Raw genomic sequence first — 16,756 nt, 5'->3', positions numbered from 1 at the left:
CAAGATGGTGGTGATATTGGTGATTTGATAAATTCATTTGCAGTATAATTGTCATTTTTAATGGTTTGGAGTCTCAACCCCAAATCCATCATCCCCCTCATTCCTCACCCATCCACCCAGGCACTCCCTCACTTCTTCCTTTGCCCTCCTCCTCTCTCTCAATATGTCACTTTCCTTTAAATTCCTATATTCATCCACCTCCAAACCCCTGCAAATCCTCCTCACAACCTCCTTCCCACCAATCTGCCTTGCTGTAATCGCGCCCAGAACTTCAAGTCCCAATTTCCAACCTCTTCTTCTACAAACCCTACTAGCACCTTTCACATCAAATTGTTTTCTTCCCTGCAACGCCCCATTTACCAGCGTTTCCCCGCCTGATTTCCCATCGCCACGCACCCAAGAGGTGGATATATTGCTACTTACATATTCGATTGTTTTCGTCTTGTGAGCTTCTGCTCGTCGAGAATACACGAATTCTTTCTCTGTGGTTTTGATACCGACTTCGTGAAATCCATACCCACTTTCTCTTGTTCCTCTCTCTTTGTTTCGTAGAGTGGTTAGACGAGTCTGGAAACATCGCACGAAGCCTGTTTCGTTATATTGCGTTTCGGGGAGGATGAGGGAATGCAAATACATGTTTTGAGGGGAGATAAAGAGGGATGTGAGAGAGGAGAGGATGGATGTGTATTGAGATGTAGCTAGTTTATCGGAACAGGATTTCGAGAGGGTGGGAGGTGCGTCTGGACGTGAGGGTTTGCGACGTACGCGTCCGAGAAGTTGGAAGTTGGCTCGGCCTGGGAGTTCGGGTTTGATGTCTGAGGAAGAGGTGCTGGTAGATGGTAAATCCCAAGGTGTCGGATCGTCTTGAGATGCCATTGTGAGCTCCATGCTTGCGTCACCGCAGGGTGCTTCGGAACAATACATGAAGAGCTTGATGTGGGGTTTGAGTTCGAAAGGTTGGAATGAATCATGTGTGATGGACTCGGGAGAGCGTTGTTGGAGGTACTGGGAGGGAATTGAGGGGGTAGAAAGAAGAGCGAGAATTTCTTGCAGGAAGAAATGGTTGAGGGTGCGCAGACAGAGGATTTCCGCGTGCCAGTCGTGAAGCACGTTGCCTTGTGCATGGGAAAGTTTGGACTGCGGAAGACATTTCATGCCGGTTCTGAATTGGGATGGTGTTAGGAATGAAAGTGATGTAACGATACTCTATACAATAGAAGATGAAGCTGTTGATTGAATCAAAACGTGACTTCACGTCCCGCAAATCTCCTATTGCCTTCATCTTTATGCATAAATGATCGAGGAAAAAATCCCATTAAATTTTTCGTAGAAAACTCACGCAAGAGCCAAACAAGTCAATCCATTCTCACCTACCTCGAATCAGCCTTACCGTACCAATCAACACAGAATCATATCGATGAGACATCTCCAATCAACAGATTTCCAATCAACCTAAGAACCTTCCTCCAAAGTTCACCTACCAGAAGCAACAATCCCACTCAAAGGTACCCATTCCCTAACCCCCTCTCCCCTACTCAAAGGTTTTCTCTTCGTGGGCAATTCGTCAAATTGTTTTAATACCACGTTTGCGATTTCGTCGCCTGATGGTTCGTTTCCTTCATTCATATCCATTTCCGGCATTTGATATCATGTATCACACTCTATATCATGCGGGTTGATATAATTATCGCCGGGAACAGATACGACAGGAAGGGTTCAGATTACTTGCAGTAATTTTCGCGTGGGGTAGAAGTCGCGAAAAAGAAAGGGTTTGGTTGGCTGGAATCGAATTTCTAAGGTCATATAGCTAGCTCCCCGCAATACTAAGGATTGGAGCACGGTATGTGGTGGGGATCCGAAGCATCTAAGGAAGGGGAGGGGATGTGTCCGATTTTGATTGCCGCGTCTGAGGGGTGCGTGGGACGGAAGGGACGCAGGTGCTAGTGTTTGTTTGTAATTACTTATAAAGGATTTGTTAAACATTGCTTTGGGCTTTTTAGTTCTCCTGTTGAGAATTGTTGAGTATATAAAAAGGAGATAGGATTTCCATAACACTGAAGTAGTTTCAATATCACAACCTCATTTTACATAAGAAATACGATCTACGACTGGAAAGCTCGTCAACCCCGCACTCAAAGCTTCAATCTCTCTCTGTTTGAAATACTTCATTCCACTCCCACACAAGTACCCATATATAGATCTTATTTATCTATCTCACCATGGATCCCTCACAAATAAACATCCCCCCCATGAAAGATCTCACCATCGACAACATTACCGAAAACACCATCCGAATAAATTCTCAAGGAAGCGATGAACGTCTCACATATGTTATGGAAAGACTCGTTACACATCTCCATGATTTTGCCCGTGAAACACGCTTGAGTACTAAAGAATGGATGGCCGCATTAAATTTCTTGGTGAGGGTTGGTCAGATATCTAGTGACGTTAGACATGTATGTATATAATATCCATTCCACTATACTCAACATTCAAATCAGTGACGAGAATTGACAAAGTGGCCAGGAATACATCCTTCTATCAGATATCCTCGGACTCTCTCTCCTAGTCGACGCCATAGACCATCCCAAGCCCGCATCTTCAACCGAAGGAAGCGTCCTCGGTCCCTTCCACACCCACGATGCAGAAGTAATGGCATCAGGCGACAAGATGTGTTCCGATCCGCAAGGCGATCCATGCATCGTTCTCTGCACCATCAAAGACGTCTCCGGAGCTCCCATTTCGGATGTCAAAATCGATATCTGGGAGACAGATTCCACAGGCCACTATGATGTCCAACACGACGTCCGCAACGGGCCCGATGGAAGATGCGTGATGAAAAGTGATTCGAATGGAGAATTCTGGTTCAAGGCAATCGTGCCTGTTCCCTATCCCATCCCGCATGATGGGCCTGTGGGCCAGCTTTTGAAATTGTTGAAGAGACATCCGTGGAGACCGGCTCACATGCATTTTATGTTTGAAAAGCCTGGTTGGGATCATCTTATTACGTTCGTTAAATATCCCGCACTAACAATTTAACTCTATAACTCACACTAACATAAAAAATATAAAAAATAGTGCATTATATCTCCGAGGCGATCCATACGAATCATCAGACGCAGTGTTCGGAGTAAAACAATCACTGATCGTTGATTTCGAACCCGCAACCGCCGAGATCGCGAAGAAGTATTCAGTTCCCGAAGGATCAAAAGTCTTGAAACATGATTTTGTTTTAGTAAGCGAGAAAGAGACGGAAGAGTTGAGAGATCGAAATGCCTTGAAGGCTTTGAAGGATTTGGGCATGAAAGTAAAGTTGTTGGATCATTTGCCCGTGCCGGACCTGGATTGATTTATTGTCAAGGGGGGTTACGGCTAAGCTATGTGATGAGAGAGAGTAATGAGGAAAGGAATGTCACATTTCTTAAGGGGCTCTAGCTCGTTCTTGTTGATGAAAGATATGAATATACGATTTTGATATGTCTGAGCTTGGCTGTGATTGCTTTCTATTTGATTACTGACATGATTGTCATGGACTGGAACTTTGACTCGAGGAGATGCGAAAGGTTACTGGAAGTTTGTATCGCCGTCCAAATGACAAGAACCACGAAGCCGTGTTTGAAATCACGAAGCAGCCAATTTCATAAGAAACGAGGTCTTCCCACCGCACTTGAGATATTTTGACACGAGAGGGTTTCAGCGTGCATGATGATATAACCACATTATTCCTCAGCTATGCTAGATTAAGATGCTATTTACGTGCGTGTACAGCTGAGATTGTACTAGCTACAATAGGGTATAATACTCGAAACAAATCTGAAGAGATACATGCTAAAATTACAGATGCTAAGAAATATCCCTCCCTACCCAAGTTGTTACATGTACTGTGTGCACTCCACACGTTTACGCCAAAAAACACTAATATCCACCTCTCCAATACACGATAAACACCCAAACACCGCACGATTTTGAAAGCTTCTCTTCAATCCAATCATTTTCAGCCCACTACTCCAATCCGGCCACCCTCCTCGGCCAACTCATCAATCCCTCCCAGCCGCCCGGTAAAATTCCACTAATCCCACCAATCTCCCTCCGCACCATCGATCCCATCCACCAAAAAGTTTTCCCCAGATCCAAATCCTCCCCATTCTTCATCTGCAAAGTGATTCTATCACTTGGCCCACCACCCTCTACCAAACACGTTGCCATCGCAAAGTAATATGCGAATATGACCAGTGCACGCGGTTGTCTCTCTTCCACCAAATCTATAAAAAGTTTCGGGACTTGCAGTCCGAAGGCTGTGAAGCGGCGGGCGGTCGCCATGGGATGTTCGCGCTGCATGATGTTGAGATGGATGGAGGAGAGGTAAGAGAGAGTTTGTAAGTAGGCTGTCAGGTGCGTGGGAGGAATTGAGGGGTCATAGCCCCCATTTTCAGAGTAGCTTTGAGGAGAGATAGAGATGTGAGGAGAGGGATAGGCGAGGATTGCGTTGAAAAGAGGGTGGATTTCGGGGCGATTAAGTCGTTCTTCTGGTTTGGTGAGCGCGGGTTTAGTGCGCAGGAGTGCCATTGCTTTGGCGTTTGGATCATGTCTTATCAAGCCTAGTGCAACAGCAAATACAGATGCGGTTCCTCGAGCCATCTGTAACCAGTGCGTGGGCAGTGTGTATGGCTTCATGCAACGAACTTGTAAACTGGAAAATGCGTCGTTGAGGATTAAAATCGAGGCAAACATTACTGCATCGGCAGTGCTGGGATTCAAGCTCGCGACTCCTTTCTGATGATGTCGTAATGCTAGCGAAAGGTAGTGTTGGCGCGCTCGTTGTATCTCCATATCGTTTGGTGAGAGCACGTGAAGATGTAGTGAAGCGATGGCAAACATGGCGTAGAGAAGGTTAGGGGATGCGAAAGCGAGTTTTGGTACCACCACAGACCATAGATTCAATGTTTCAGGGTTATGACAACTGGGGAATGTGGGCGATGTATGAATTATGTAAGTTTGAAGTAATCGTAATTCAAGCATTCGGCGAGCACTAGATTCAGGAAGGTCATCACTGAAAGCTTGGCTTGGGGCTGGTGGTATTGAAAGGTCTACTTGGGGTGAAACTGATGCGCTACTGAGATCTTCAGCTAGAGCGTGTATGCTGTTGTGTTCTGGTGTAGAAGGATTGCTGGAGTTAGATTTGATGGTCTGGGGTGATGATGCCGCTGGGGGCGGTGGTGGTGGTGGTTTTGAATAGACGCATCCTAACCTATGCCGTACACAATTATTACAAATAGGTCTGGTTTCATCGCACTGGATTCTGATTAGCGATGACTCGCAATGGCAAAACATTTGCAATGAATGGTTTAGATGCAAAGATCTAGTGAACACGCTTGTATACCGAGATCGCCATGCACAAAAATAGACTTTCAATTACATACACACGAAGGTAATCCCATGACGGGAGAACGATCAAAGAAAATTTCCTTAGCAGAGAACTATCTCTGTATCTTATTGCATAATAAAACATTAAATTGAAGTATGACAATTAAAATAAAAAACATTAAAAAAACATTGAATCGTCCGTCGTACATATGTCGAGTCAAGTAGTACCCAGGTACAAGCGAAGAACGTAAGATTACAACATCTTGGCACAGGACCAACATCAATATTCAATCGCATGAAAAGCCAATCGATAAAAAAAGATAAACATACTTTGACACGTCTTGCCTTGCATCTCTGACATCCATTCCTCGATTTCTTATGGTACAATCTTGGAGCTTTAACTTTCTTCTGTCCCTGCTTCTGGTCATCATCTTCCCCCTCCCCATCCGGATGATTCGCATCAGGACTCAGACTGTCATGGGCATTCCGGAACGATTGCGAGGAAGACAGTTCCTGATTCAACACCTGTACATCCGGCCTTGATGCCCTAAAACTGGCATTATCATTTCCGTGCACAAAATGCGAATCCGACGCAAAAGAAATTGATCTCGCGTCGATTCCTTCCCTCGCGGCGTGAGAGATCGAAGCATCGAAATTTCCATTTCTCCCATCTTCAGAGCGTCGATCTAAACGAACATGCAGATCCGCGTCCATGCTTCCCAGGCCAGGCCGTGCCGCGTCCGTTCTGACGGTAGAATCACAGCCCTAAAGCGAACCGTGGCCCACAGTCCACGTGTCGAATCTGACGTTGGGTTCCGAGTACGTCAAAGTCCTGTTGGATCTACACCTTATTTTCCGACTGACAGGTCACGCTATGTTCTCTTGTGAAGTATGGCTGCGGAAGGCGCTCTGCAGACGAGCGGAAACGAGCGGGAAAGGGGGTCCGGGAATTGCTGATTTTCGAACGGGCTGGTAAGTGCATGTAAGCTCCTCTTGTGAGCGAGGAATTGGGTTCATTTGATGGGGTAAAGAGGAGATGTCGTCGGGTTCGGTATCGTATGTTCAAGGGTGGGTAGGAGGATTTTTGGGCGATCTAGTGCTGCTTTTGAAGCTTGTGGTTATTTTGGGAGGCTGACTTGAATGTTAGGGGATAAAGACGACGGTTAAAGGTTAGGGCGGCAGAAAGTGGGATGTGTTTATCCGGGAGCGAAAAACAACCCCATTGGTTTTTGTAGAGCGATACCATCTGCGAGGTAAAAAAAAAAAATATATGTTTGCTTCTGCAAACTCCCGAAAAACTACTTGATCTCCCAATCGTCTTCACAAGCATTAGTTTGGTTTTCAAGGGCCGAAGGGGCATGGATATGCGGATTTTCAATGCTAAAGTTAAAAGCAAATGTTGGATGATATTCGACCGAAGTCTTGGGATCACCAGATACTTATCAATCCATTATCAGTGATGGAAATGGATATCCACAGTGGATTTTAGGACAATATTAGAAACGGTTGCATGGAGATTAAAGTCCTCATTCCATCGTGGCTAGCAGAGGTATATTAAAGTACAATTATCAAGTAGCTCTGATCCTTATCTCGACCAAACACAAGGTAGCAAAACCAGTATCTTCAGCAAATTTCATATAGCTGCCAAGGTCACCTAGTCATCCCACCATTCCAGTTTCATATATTCATCCCAGTATGCTGCTATTCTTTATTGTATATCATTCCTCTGCTCTTTATCCCGCTCAGAACAGACCACCTCTTGGAACAGCCAAGAAGATGATCGTCAAAACGACAGCTACACCGGTACCGACAAGCAAAGATTGCAGGAAAATGATATCCTGTATCTGTCTCAATGCCGGCTCCTGTACCCAAACCTCTCGATCAAAGATCTTTCTAATGACAAATCTCTTTTCGTATTTCTTGACCCATGGATACTCTTCATACTTTCCGCTGCCAGATGTGTCGTCCAGATACATGGCAGAGTCCTCAGACTCCCATAATTCCCAAGGTCGAAGATGGCGATGATGAAGACCATGTAATACAACACACATTCCCCTGAATGCTGCATATAATGTAGAGATGCCCAGGATCCAGAACAATGCCGAAAATGCACGCCATCCTCGGGACATATTACTGAGGGTTGTAAGAATTGCGTACAGGAATCCGAAAATGATAAGAGCGACACCAAGACCCTTAGCAAACATTTGACGTGGTTTATTGCCATTGCAAATACTCCAACGGATGAAATTGGGGTGTGCTTGATGCCTCAAGCTAGATTCGACGGTTTCAACAATGGGTTGAAAGGCAGTCGGATGAGTTGTGGTTGAGAGACGCTCAAGAAGAGTAGTCCTTTGGCGTGAGGACAGATTGAGTTGGCGAGGGCCATTATCTGCGATATATATGGCGATGATTCGATCAATTTCATCACGATAAGGCAGATTAATATCTGTTAACAGAGTAAGCTTCAAGTTACGGAAGAAACGACTTCATCAAATTACCTGGAATTGGAATACCAGCACGACTGAAAGTTTGCTGGGCAATTGAACTGTACGAGTCTTGTGCTGCTGGTCGAACTTCCATTAAGGATTTTGCTTCTTTATCAAAACCTGTCTCCCAAGGAGCCGTAACCTGTGGCGGAGAATCTATTGTAGTTTTGACTGCAAGGGTAGTCATTGGTCGCTTATCATAAGCAGCATCATCAAAGCCAACCGCTGAATCACTTTGAAATTCAGATGAACTAGAAGCCTGACGTTCTGAAGAGGCTGTTGCGGGTGGAGTGGAGAAGGGATTGCATGGTTTCGATTTCTCAAAACGAGATGTGTAATCTCGAAACCAGAGGAAGAACTGAAGATTTTCTGGAGCATGCTCAATGAACTCGAGATAATTCATAAATTCTCTCACGGTCATGGGCTAAAAATGAGTGGTTAGCAATGTGATTTGGCATAGAGTGTAAATGATGCAGGCTCTGTGATCACTCATGACCGGAACATGTAGAATCGGTTGCTCCGGTAGATGATCAAAAGAGCATCGCCCATGACAAAATAATAGAGCATCATCTTACAGGGCATGTTCCACCATTGATAATTTTGTCAAATGTAAGAGCGTCCGGAATGCCCTGAGAGAATTTACTGGAACTTTTTGAGGGCGTCCGAGATAGATCCATGCTGGAGCCTCTTGAAGATTTTTCTGAACCCGAGTATGAATTTCTGTATTCAGGACGACGGTAGTTGACATTTGAAAACACCTCCCCTAGGTAAGGGATGAAGCCCGACATGATTGCAAGTTATGAGTACCAAAAAGTACCCGACTTATGTGGTTGAAGATGTGAAACAAGGAAACAATAATTTGTTAAAGGATATATAGAATTAGTGATTCAGGGAAGGATCGTGAGAATTAAGGGTAAGAGAGATGTTGATTTAAGAATGGAAGGCGTTAAAGACTTCAAAGGAAGGTACAATGGCGATTGGACTCAATCTAAGTATTAAAGCGACTGAGCAACTACACATCAATATGGGTGAATCGAAGGGGTTTAGAATCAATGGGAGAAAGAAAAAGAGAAGCGGCCCAGTATCTTGATATATATCCTGCTTCTGAGATTGCTCTACACGGAGTACATGAGTAGTAGATGTCCACTTGGGCCATCGACATTTTGCAAGTGTACGCATGTGAAGGTCGGTTGCCGCTCAAGGGCTCGAGTCCCAAACCGCAAGCATCATCCTTCCTGCTTCGAGAACCGTTCGATACGTTTGAGTATATGAAGGCTAATTTTTGAGTACATTGATAGATTATTGACAGCCCGTGGGCGAAGATGCCATGGCAATGTAGGACGTGCGGAAAGCCTAGCGAGCCTAGCTTCTCTTGCCTCGGTTGGAGCTCCACAAAGCGCCCAACTCGGCTTTACTTGCAATTTTCGACAACACAATATGCGGGCGGGGTTCCCGATATACGCCTCTCTATGCTGACGATTGGCCAACAGCCAGTGAGAATCGCTCCTCGTCTATAATACGACCTTGACTAGATGTGCAATCAAGGCTCATCTTAGTACTCCACCCCCGACGCGATTATCTACAAAGCACGTGGCACTAGGACGTAGATCCAAAATGGGAGTTTTTTTTTCCTTCAACGAACTTCGTATCCCTGTTGAAGGGCAGAAAAATGCAATCTTCTTGGGAAACACCTAACTTTGATGAGAGGTTCGGCACGAAACCGTGCGATCAATAAGGTACAAGCGAAAACGGGAGCGAGGTTACCACAAACGGTTTGAATAGGCGAGAAAGTTCCTGGTACGAAACACTTAAGATTTGAAGTTCTATTCAGAATACACAGATCAATAAGTGCTCCTGAACTTGTTTATTGGACTTTCGCCATGAGTCTTGAATTCTACCTCCTATGAGAGATATGAGAAACCAGTTCTATAAGTTTTGTGGAGAGTCAGATCAAATTGACAAAGCTTGACTGGCGTGGTGGCTGGATGCATGTGTATACTATGTACGTACTGAGGAATCGAGCTAGATTTAAGAGGCGTGCAATTAACATTGATGGAAGCCCACTTCGAGAGCAGGTGGACCGACGATTGATGTGGGTATTTAAAAGAGCCATTAATAAGCTGTATACACAAACTATTCAGGCCAAAAGTCGAACAGATGAAAGATCTACCAGTTGATCGGAGTGACAAGGTGACATGCATGGGGTAAAATTGGATTCTGGCGTTGATTTCTAGATATTCCGCCGGATCATACCTGGAGCATGTAATTGATATGAATTGATATGACTATCACATATTAACGACGAGTATTCATGAAAACGGTGGAGGAAAAAAACACACACAATCATGCACTGAATGTCAATTATGACTCAGCCTTGTGCTTGGAGCACCGCGCAAACAGAAGAGATATCAAGTTTTGTAACCCCTCTTTATTCATACTTGGTCAAAATCTCAAGTAATCAATAGCAGCCACAACCACATCCACAACCTACACACCATCACTTCACTTCACCAATGCTTTTCCGAAATCTCAACTTCATTCACATCCACCCCCTCTTTAAACCACCTCTCCTCATCTCCAATCTTAACATCATTCCCACTCATCTGTCTCTTCCTCATCCTTCCATCTTCCGCAAACGTCCAATCTTCAAGTCCATAGCATCGCCACCACTGACCTTCCTCATCATGAAACTCATACCAGAACTGTACTGCAATCTATGCACCTCTCATCAGCACGCTGCCTCCAGAAGATCTCAGAAACCATACCTTGTTCTCCGTAAATGCAAATAGTTCTTTCCGCAACCTGTATCCATTTTCCTTTGCCCACTTCTTGCTCAAGAATTCGACAATCTCATCTTGGCCGCGAATAAATGTATCGCGGTTTCTCCAGATGGAATCTTCGGTATATGCATTCTTTACTACTTGGGGATTTCTATGTGTCGTTAATGATGTGATGACAACTATGTGAGAGGATGATGAGTGTATACTTTGTGTTCCAAACATCTTGTGCAGCTTTGACCTTGATACGAGCGGTTTCCTCGGTGAAAGGTGGAACGGGTGGTTTGGTTGCTGTCGCCATTGTTAATTGTGAGGAGAGGATGAAATATTTTGGATGTTGGGGATGAACAAGATATACAAATGGAATGAGGGGAAAGTTGAAGCTCTTTGTACGAGTATATGCACAATTGATTACTGTGATTTCTGGCCATGAATTATATATCTATTTCCCTTCCCGCAATTGGCACACCCGCATTCCAACAATCCTTGCGGGAGATGACATCCGCAGATGATTGTCATCGATGACCCTCCAAGCCATGTGAATCCTCCATATCTGTGAATAACTTCAAACAAGCCAATCAATCAGACATAGAGAATGAATGGGTTCGTTTCAATCACCGAGATCCCGGGTTTTTTCTCATCCTCATCAGACCAGACCAAAGTGTCTTCCGAATCCCGCAAGAATCGTCCCCAATTGCGAATTCCGGAGAGTATTCAAATACCCATTCGACGTGAGATTGCTTGCACGTACACTTCATACTCCATACTCTATATAGTTACTCTAACTTACATGAATGATCAATCCCAAACCCTTCAAACAACTATTCTACGCATCCTGAAATGTCAGGCGAGAGCTCGAAATCTAGACCCTCGCGATTATGCAAGCAGTCTGACGTAATTTGTAAACACACCACATCTTTGAAATCAGCCATGTTCTAGCTCCAGGGTCACTACCGGTCTACCCAGCCAGCCCAGCAACAAGGCCAGACAAGCAACGACATCGAGTTCCCAATTAATATGAAAAATAGAAAGCGCGGATGGATCCTTTGGAGAGGCCACGAGCCAATCACAGCCAGGAATCGCGCTGGTAGTGGGGGAAATGGGATATTCTAGAAGGGAGCTAGTGGTGGGGTGGAGCGATGAATCAATTGATGTGTCTCCGACTACGGGTGCGGTATGAGGTTACAGGTACCTACCTGGATGGGTAGGGGGTTGCTGGAGAAGTATTTATATATTGGAGAGAGACGGTCTGGTTGCGACCTTCCCTTTTCTATTCTCATCTTCTACGATACAATAAGATTACACTCCTGCCTTTGCATTTCAAGCAGCCACACACTCAAACAAACAGCAAATCAACCCCTCACATACAAACACACACAACTCACAATGTCTGAAGCAACTTTGAAGCTCGGCGACTCCCTCCCCGAGGATGTCAAGTTCGGCTGGATTGCCCCTAGCCCCGAGAACGCCGACATCAAAGCATGCGGAATGCCAATTATCTACAATGCATCCAAGGGTAAGCAAAGCACGCACATGGACGAAGATTCCTCGCGCAACTTTCCGTTCCTCACTCGCTAACCACGCACAGAATGGGCCAACAAGAAAGTCGTCCTCTTTTCTCTCCCCGGTGCATTCACCCCTACCTGCAGCGCATCGCACTTGCCAGGCTACATTGCCAACCTCCCTGCTCTCCGCGAGAAGGGCGTCGATGTCGTAGCGACCATTGCGTACAACGATCCTTTCGTCATGAGCGCATGGGGAAAGGCCAACGGAATCCACAATGAAGATATTGTATGTGAAACTCCTAGCTCTCTTCGCTACAACCAACCCCTCATATTCTCCTCTTGTTTTGGTCCTTCGAGAACCATGCTAATCTTTCTCCCTCTAGCTCTTCCTCTCCGACAACCAATGTGCATTCTCCAAGCTCCTCGGCTGGACCGACGGCGAACGTACCGGCCGCTACGCTCTCATCATCGACAACGGAAAGATCGTGTATGCAGAGAAGGAGCCTGGAAGGGGCGAGGTTACTGTTTCCGGAGCCGAGGCTGTTTTGAGCAAGTTGTAGACGCGTGATGGGATGGAGGAATTAATAAAATACTAATACACATACACATAGATGATTGAGAGCGAAATTAGAGCATGAGTTACAGATTAGATGGCTGGCTAGACTGGCTATATAGAAATGGATAGAGGGGAATACGATATAGATCTCTACTCTAGAGTATATGAGTGTTGTTTCGTGATTATTCTAGTGATGCTTTTCCATCTCTCATTCCAATCACATGCATCTGTAACATGGAATGGTACAAAATACCTCGAAATCATTCAACGGCCAAGCTCAACAGTTTCTAGCCTCCGAATATAGAGCACAAGCCCGAGCTGGCTGCCTTTTCGAGCAGTGTCCGATATTGAGCCCCCCCAGCATGCGATATCGGCATTTACGTGCACGCATGCTGTATCGAGCAAAAATATGTGAATATCAGATGGAAAGTTTATTATGTATGTGTCATATGGGTGGATTTTCGGGACGGAAAGGGAATTTAAGAATGACGCGTTGAGCTGGAGTTTCTGTGAATATCTCTACGTGTAATCTCTTGGTATGTGATGTGATATGTGAGATGCTGCAAAAGACCAGTGGAGATGCACAACGACTCAGTATTTGGAGCGGTAAGGAATGCATGAGGGGGATGTAGTAAAGCATGATAGAAAGTTGTTTTTCAATACTCATTTTGGGAATGTGTCAGTTTGGATAGAATAGGGATATACTTATATCTCATTCATTCAACTCCATCCCGTGTACCACAAATAGCATCTCTTCACACATCACAACTCTCGCCTTCTTCTTAAGAAATCTCCGTATCATGAGTCCATAATATAATGCTTGTTATCGCACCTCCTTTCGAAGCTTTATCTTCATTTCCTCTCCGCGGGATATGTACAACGACCCCTTGCCTTCACTTTCTATGTCGATTTGAAGACTTCCATTTTATGACTCCAATTTTAACAGATCTGTATCCGTAACTTCATTCGTAACCTCTTGTCTATTGCTTGACTAATCCTGTAACCTTGTCCTCGATTTCTTTATCCGATAGTCCTATACGGGGTTGTATTAGCATTGGTCTTCTGTTCAAGCATTGTAGTCTCTCTATGCCACAATCTTTCTAGTTTCTTCGGCTCCTCAAGCCATGGACTCCCATTTACATCCCGCCCAGCCCTCCTCAACTCCCCTCAACTCCCTCTTCAAAGCTTTGCCGTCCTATCATCTTCACTCCGTTCAAATCGCTCTCCCCTCCTACCTCCCATATAGCCCTTTCCACTACCCCCTCTCAAAAACCCAAACCATCCGAGGACCGTAGCCCAAGAAACGTACACTGTAAACCACACAACACAAAAACCGAAAATAACCTACCAGCCAAATCCTCACTGACCTCCCTCCCGAACTCAAATCTTGCGTAAACCTTTGGTTGTGTACCCGCCGCCTCTCTCAACATTATTGGTGTATTTGGATTGTGCTTTTTCATTGTTGGGTATGTTCTTGCGAGGAATGATCTAGAGCGGGGTTTATCAGATCTCGCCTTGATGCAGGGAAACTAGCAGAGAGCATGGAGAGGCCGGTTGAAAAGAAACTCTGCGTCCTGAATATCCTGGCAGAGTATAAGAATATGAGAGGAAATCATACCTAGTAGCATCACTGTGAGCGCCGGTTTGACAAAATAAAAACCTGACTTCCTTCAAAGTCTGCGAGAATGCGTATTTGGCCGACATATTGGTGGATATCTTTTCTTTTCTCTCTTGGAAATTGCTTGTCTGTAATCCCTTTCCTTTGTCGCCGCAATGCAATATCAGATTGTGGAAGGTCAATTGTTCGTCGCGATTACAAGCTCGAGATGAAGCTATCCGGATATTGATATTGCGCTTTAGGTTCGTGATGACTACCGTAACTGGTACATTTGTACTTCGTACAATGTTTTTTTCATTGGATTCAGCCACAACCCTCTATGAACAGCCATAATTTCATGAGCCACCCGTGCCTCCGGACGGACTCCGACATCAAGGCACAACAGAAAGTGTTCAACAAAGTTTGACGAGCCAAAGAGCTGGATATTCGGATTTGGTTGATTTAATAAGTGAAGATTAAATAAAAATTGAAATTTAAAAGTTATTACTGTAAGTAGTTGCTTTCTGGCATTTCATTGAAACTCTAGTATATGTAAAGAAGAAAGGGGAAAAGTCAATTTTGCTTTGGGGATTTATTGAACGGGTAGATGATATACACAAATACTAAACTCCGGCATAGCAACACTTATTTCCATCCGTCTACTTCAAAAATATAGTCCCCCAATCCCGTCCATCAACAACCTCCCACCTTACCACCTCACCACCTCACACATAGCAACCATGTCCCCCTCAACCCTCACCCGCGCTCTGCGCTTCAACCCAACCTCTGTCAACAAATTCGTTTCCTCAACTTCTTCCTCCAGCAGCGCCGCATCTCGTTTCTTCACCTCCAACTCCTCGTCTGCGCGCCAATACTCCACATTCCGAAATGCATTTGCACGAACTCGTTTTGCGGGAAAGCAAACAAAGAGATTCCAGAGTACAGAGGCTGCTGCTGCAACTGCCACTGCGCAGGTTAGTTGGTTCAAGAGAATGTGGGATAGTCCGATTGGATTGAAGACTGTGCATTTCTGGTAGGTTTGGGATGTTTTCTTTGGCTTTTGAGTTTCATCGTATTTGGGCTGGTCGGTGTGGAATGGCATGTGGAGAAGAGTGTGCCAGGAGGAGGAGAGAATCTGCTCAATGGAGGGAATCTCACGTAGAGGGGAGATAATAGGATTTGGAGATACTGGGAATCGCACATTGCAAAGCAAACTACCAAAGAAACGAACTAAAGCTAACAATGATTGATAGGGCTCCCGTCATGAAGGTATACACATCCCCTGTCACTCTCCTCGATCATTTATCTATCAAATATGAGCTATTTCCAAGCTCCCAAAGACTCTCCCGGCACACAACCCACTTCCTCGCCACAAGCCACCCTCTCAGAGCAGTTGATCAATAACTAATTTATCAATCAGTGGGCACTCGTCTTAGCAGGTATCTCTGATCTTGCTCGTCCCGCCGAAAAGCTTTCTCTCACCCAGAACGCTGCCCTCACTGCTACTGGTATCATCTGGACTCGATGGTGTTTAATCATCAAGCCAAGAAACATTCTGTATGTTCACTTTTTCATATCCTCCTTCATATTCAACATCATTGCATTATTTTGCACAGAACTAACAAACCCAAAGCCTCGCAACCGTCAACTTCTTCCTCGGTATGGTCGGTGTCGTCCAAGTAACCCGTATTCTCCTCCATCAACGCAGCGAAAAGGACAAATCTCTCACCGATAAAGCAGCAGAGGTCGGCCACGAAGTCAAGGGAAAGGTCGAGGATGCTATCAAATCATAAATATACATCTCACAATAAAGATATGATATGGGAGAATAGCTCAATTTCCATGAATAGCCAAAGGAACTCCTCATAGAGAACTGAAAACAAGGCCATACTCAAGTTCCATAAAGAGCACATTTGCGAACTCTCTTTCTCTTCTACTTTTCGTTCGTGCAGGCGAATAGATAAAGAAATTTCGAATTGAGCAAAACGTAGTACAGAGAATCTCATTGGTGCGAGGCTTCTTTTTTATTTGCATTCTTTTTTCTTCTTCTTGCGATGCGATGCGATGCGATGCGAAATCTACATTCTGAAAGTTATGGTATATGAGAGGGGCGAAAGTATATTTCGGTGAATTAATCAATAGTTCATCACAAATAGCTTTAGCGTGGATGAGTGTAAAGCCGGGAAGAGGAGAGCTGGAATTGTACACTACTATACTAGTACTGAAGTTTCACCAATTCGAAAATTCTTTCTTTCCTGGTGACTTTGTGGTATGTGTTCTTGATGCTTTGTGCGATGTGCTATGTTGGATTGGTATACTACGGAGGAATGGGATGGGATGTGAATGAGATATGTGATTTGGCATAGAAATCGCTTGTCTATTCCAGCTCCAAATCACCATTTATTTAGCGAGGAATATACGAAGCAAGTTCGCAAGCACTCTGAGTAATAATTTACGCCGAAAAGCTCTAT

General features: G+C 44.7%; 8 protein-coding genes across 13 annotated transcripts; 3 read left to right on the top strand and 5 right to left on the bottom strand.

The window, feature by feature from the left end:
• Positions 1-8: 8 nt before the first annotated feature.
• On the bottom strand, positions 9-1,907 carry BCIN_09g03980 (hypothetical protein). Of its 4 annotated transcripts, XM_024695099.1 has the most exons (3): positions 1,482-1,907; positions 1,340-1,370; positions 9-1,162 (listed from the first exon to the last, which is right to left on the bottom strand). In XM_024695099.1, exons 1-3 carry the CDS (start codon positions 1,639-1,641, stop codon positions 58-60), a joined length of 1,296 nt encoding a protein of 431 aa, XP_024550893.1. In that variant the 5' UTR covers positions 1,642-1,907; the 3' UTR covers positions 9-57. The 4 variants fall into 4 exon arrangements, with proteins under 4 accessions (XP_024550893.1, XP_024550895.1, XP_024550894.1 ...); XM_024695102.1 differs by lacking the exon at positions 1,340-1,370 and having other exon boundaries at positions 1,375-1,907; XM_024695101.1 differs by having other exon boundaries at positions 9-1,370.
• Positions 1,908-1,968: 61 nt separating this feature from the next.
• On the top strand, positions 1,969-3,661 carry BCIN_09g03970 (hypothetical protein). The gene is made up of 3 exons (XM_001551503.2): positions 1,969-2,456; positions 2,527-3,008; positions 3,079-3,661. The coding sequence occupies exons 1-3, from the start codon at positions 2,220-2,222 to the stop codon at positions 3,347-3,349; spliced, it is 990 nt and encodes a 329-aa protein (XP_001551553.1). The 5' UTR covers positions 1,969-2,219; the 3' UTR covers positions 3,350-3,661.
• A 38-nt stretch (positions 3,662-3,699) lies between these two features.
• Positions 3,700-6,645, bottom strand: BCIN_09g03960 (hypothetical protein). The gene is made up of 2 exons (XM_024695098.1): positions 5,695-6,645; positions 3,700-5,292 (listed from the first exon to the last, which is right to left on the bottom strand). The coding sequence occupies exons 1-2, from the start codon at positions 6,076-6,078 to the stop codon at positions 4,003-4,005; spliced, it is 1,674 nt and encodes a 557-aa protein (XP_024550891.1). The 5' UTR covers positions 6,079-6,645; the 3' UTR covers positions 3,700-4,002.
• Positions 6,646-6,843: 198 nt separating this feature from the next.
• On the bottom strand, positions 6,844-9,177 carry BCIN_09g03950 (hypothetical protein). The gene is made up of 3 exons (XM_001551506.2): positions 8,426-9,177; positions 7,863-8,274; positions 6,844-7,810 (listed from the first exon to the last, which is right to left on the bottom strand). Exons 1-3 carry the CDS (start codon positions 8,636-8,638, stop codon positions 7,107-7,109), a joined length of 1,329 nt encoding a protein of 442 aa, XP_001551556.1. The 5' UTR covers positions 8,639-9,177; the 3' UTR covers positions 6,844-7,106.
• Positions 9,178-10,111: 934 nt separating this feature from the next.
• BCIN_09g03940 (hypothetical protein) lies at positions 10,112-11,013 on the bottom strand. 3 transcript variants are annotated; one of them, XM_024695096.1, is made up of 4 exons: positions 10,837-11,013; positions 10,616-10,781; positions 10,190-10,564; positions 10,112-10,135 (listed from the first exon to the last, which is right to left on the bottom strand). In XM_024695096.1, the coding sequence occupies exons 1-3, from the start codon at positions 10,926-10,928 to the stop codon at positions 10,358-10,360; spliced, it is 465 nt and encodes a 154-aa protein (XP_024550890.1). In that variant the 5' UTR covers positions 10,929-11,013; the 3' UTR covers positions 10,112-10,135; positions 10,190-10,357. The 3 variants fall into 3 exon arrangements, with proteins under 3 accessions (XP_024550890.1, XP_024550889.1, XP_001551557.1); XM_024695097.1 differs by having other exon boundaries at positions 10,192-10,564; XM_001551507.2 differs by having other exon boundaries at positions 10,112-10,564.
• Positions 11,014-11,501: 488 nt separating this feature from the next.
• On the top strand, positions 11,502-12,951 carry Bcprx8. The gene is made up of 3 exons (XM_001551508.2): positions 11,502-12,143; positions 12,216-12,418; positions 12,516-12,951. Exons 1-3 carry the CDS (start codon positions 11,804-11,806, stop codon positions 12,690-12,692), a joined length of 720 nt encoding a protein of 239 aa, XP_001551558.2. The 5' UTR covers positions 11,502-11,803; the 3' UTR covers positions 12,693-12,951.
• A 387-nt stretch (positions 12,952-13,338) lies between these two features.
• On the bottom strand, positions 13,339-14,552 carry BCIN_09g03920 (hypothetical protein). The gene is made up of 3 exons (XM_001551509.2): positions 14,307-14,552; positions 14,037-14,176; positions 13,339-13,721 (listed from the first exon to the last, which is right to left on the bottom strand). The coding sequence occupies exons 1-3, from the start codon at positions 14,390-14,392 to the stop codon at positions 13,669-13,671; spliced, it is 279 nt and encodes a 92-aa protein (XP_001551559.1). The 5' UTR covers positions 14,393-14,552; the 3' UTR covers positions 13,339-13,668.
• A 54-nt stretch (positions 14,553-14,606) lies between these two features.
• On the top strand, positions 14,607-16,755 carry BCIN_09g03910 (hypothetical protein). Its single transcript, XM_024695095.1, has 5 exons — positions 14,607-14,794; positions 14,925-15,318; positions 15,539-15,554; positions 15,706-15,842; positions 15,919-16,755. The coding sequence occupies exons 2-5, from the start codon at positions 15,026-15,028 to the stop codon at positions 16,076-16,078; spliced, it is 606 nt and encodes a 201-aa protein (XP_024550888.1). The 5' UTR covers positions 14,607-14,794; positions 14,925-15,025; the 3' UTR covers positions 16,079-16,755.
• Position 16,756: the final 1 nt, after the last annotated feature.

This window comes from Botrytis cinerea, chromosome 9 (assembly GCF_000143535.2).
Source record: "Botrytis cinerea B05.10 chromosome 9, complete sequence".
Lineage (NCBI taxonomy): Eukaryota > Fungi > Ascomycota > Leotiomycetes > Helotiales > Sclerotiniaceae > Botrytis > Botrytis cinerea.
This window is presented reverse-complemented; position numbering and strand designations above follow the sequence as displayed.

What these genes read in the sequence shown, in the direction of transcription:
- BCIN_09g03980 (XM_024695099.1), bottom strand. Translation starts at nt 1,641, where the DNA reads ATGCCGGAAATGGATATGAATGAAGGAAACGAACCATCAGGCGACGAA. An exon ending in GAGTGGGATTGTTGCTTCTG is followed by an intron (nt 1,371 to 1,481) that starts GTAGGTGAACTT and finishes GATTCGAGGTAG; the next exon opens with GTGAGAATGGATTGACTTGT. An exon ending in TTGACTTGTTTGGCTCTTGC is followed by an intron (nt 1,163 to 1,339) that starts GTGAGTTTTCTA and finishes ATCCCAATTCAG; the next exon opens with AACCGGCATGAAATGTCTTC.
- BCIN_09g03970 (XM_001551503.2), top strand. Translation starts at nt 2,220, where the DNA reads ATGGATCCCTCACAAATAAACATCCCCCCCATGAAAGATCTCACCATC. An exon ending in TATCTAGTGACGTTAGACAT is followed by an intron (nt 2,457 to 2,526) that starts GTATGTATATAA and finishes CAAAGTGGCCAG; the next exon opens with GAATACATCCTTCTATCAGA. An exon ending in GGTTGGGATCATCTTATTAC is followed by an intron (nt 3,009 to 3,078) that starts GTTCGTTAAATA and finishes TATAAAAAATAG; the next exon opens with TGCATTATATCTCCGAGGCG.
- BCIN_09g03960 (XM_024695098.1), bottom strand. Translation starts at nt 6,078, where the DNA reads ATGGACGCGGATCTGCATGTTCGTTTAGATCGACGCTCTGAAGATGGG. An exon ending in GCAAGGCAAGACGTGTCAAA is followed by an intron (nt 5,293 to 5,694) that starts GTATGTTTATCT and finishes ATCAGAATCCAG; the next exon opens with TGCGATGAAACCAGACCTAT.
- BCIN_09g03950 (XM_001551506.2), bottom strand. Translation starts at nt 8,638, where the DNA reads ATGTCGGGCTTCATCCCTTACCTAGGGGAGGTGTTTTCAAATGTCAAC. An exon ending in TCAATGGTGGAACATGCCCT is followed by an intron (nt 8,275 to 8,425) that starts GTAAGATGATGC and finishes ACTCATTTTTAG; the next exon opens with CCCATGACCGTGAGAGAATT. An exon ending in TGCTGGTATTCCAATTCCAG is followed by an intron (nt 7,811 to 7,862) that starts GTAATTTGATGA and finishes CTCTGTTAACAG; the next exon opens with ATATTAATCTGCCTTATCGT.
- BCIN_09g03940 (XM_001551507.2), bottom strand. Translation starts at nt 10,928, where the DNA reads ATGGCGACAGCAACCAAACCACCCGTTCCACCTTTCACCGAGGAAACC. An exon ending in CAAGATGTTTGGAACACAAA is followed by an intron (nt 10,782 to 10,836) that starts GTATACACTCAT and finishes AACGACACATAG; the next exon opens with AAATCCCCAAGTAGTAAAGA. An exon ending in TTGCATTTACGGAGAACAAG is followed by an intron (nt 10,565 to 10,615) that starts GTATGGTTTCTG and finishes AGAGGTGCATAG; the next exon opens with ATTGCAGTACAGTTCTGGTA.
- Bcprx8 (XM_001551508.2), top strand. Translation starts at nt 11,804, where the DNA reads ATGAGGTTACAGGTACCTACCTGGATGGGTAGGGGGTTGCTGGAGAAG. An exon ending in TATCTACAATGCATCCAAGG is followed by an intron (nt 12,144 to 12,215) that starts GTAAGCAAAGCA and finishes AACCACGCACAG; the next exon opens with AATGGGCCAACAAGAAAGTC. An exon ending in GAATCCACAATGAAGATATT is followed by an intron (nt 12,419 to 12,515) that starts GTATGTGAAACT and finishes TTCTCCCTCTAG; the next exon opens with CTCTTCCTCTCCGACAACCA.
- BCIN_09g03920 (XM_001551509.2), bottom strand. Translation starts at nt 14,392, where the DNA reads ATGTCGGCCAAATACGCATTCTCGCAGACTTTGAAGGAAGTCAGGTTT. An exon ending in GCTCACAGTGATGCTACTAG is followed by an intron (nt 14,177 to 14,306) that starts GTATGATTTCCT and finishes ACCCCGCTCTAG; the next exon opens with ATCATTCCTCGCAAGAACAT. An exon ending in GGTCAGTGAGGATTTGGCTG is followed by an intron (nt 13,722 to 14,036) that starts GTAGGTTATTTT and finishes AACCCCGTATAG; the next exon opens with GACTATCGGATAAAGAAATC.
- BCIN_09g03910 (XM_024695095.1), top strand. Translation starts at nt 15,026, where the DNA reads ATGTCCCCCTCAACCCTCACCCGCGCTCTGCGCTTCAACCCAACCTCT. An exon ending in ATCAAGCCAAGAAACATTCT is followed by an intron (nt 15,843 to 15,918) that starts GTATGTTCACTT and finishes ACAAACCCAAAG; the next exon opens with CCTCGCAACCGTCAACTTCT.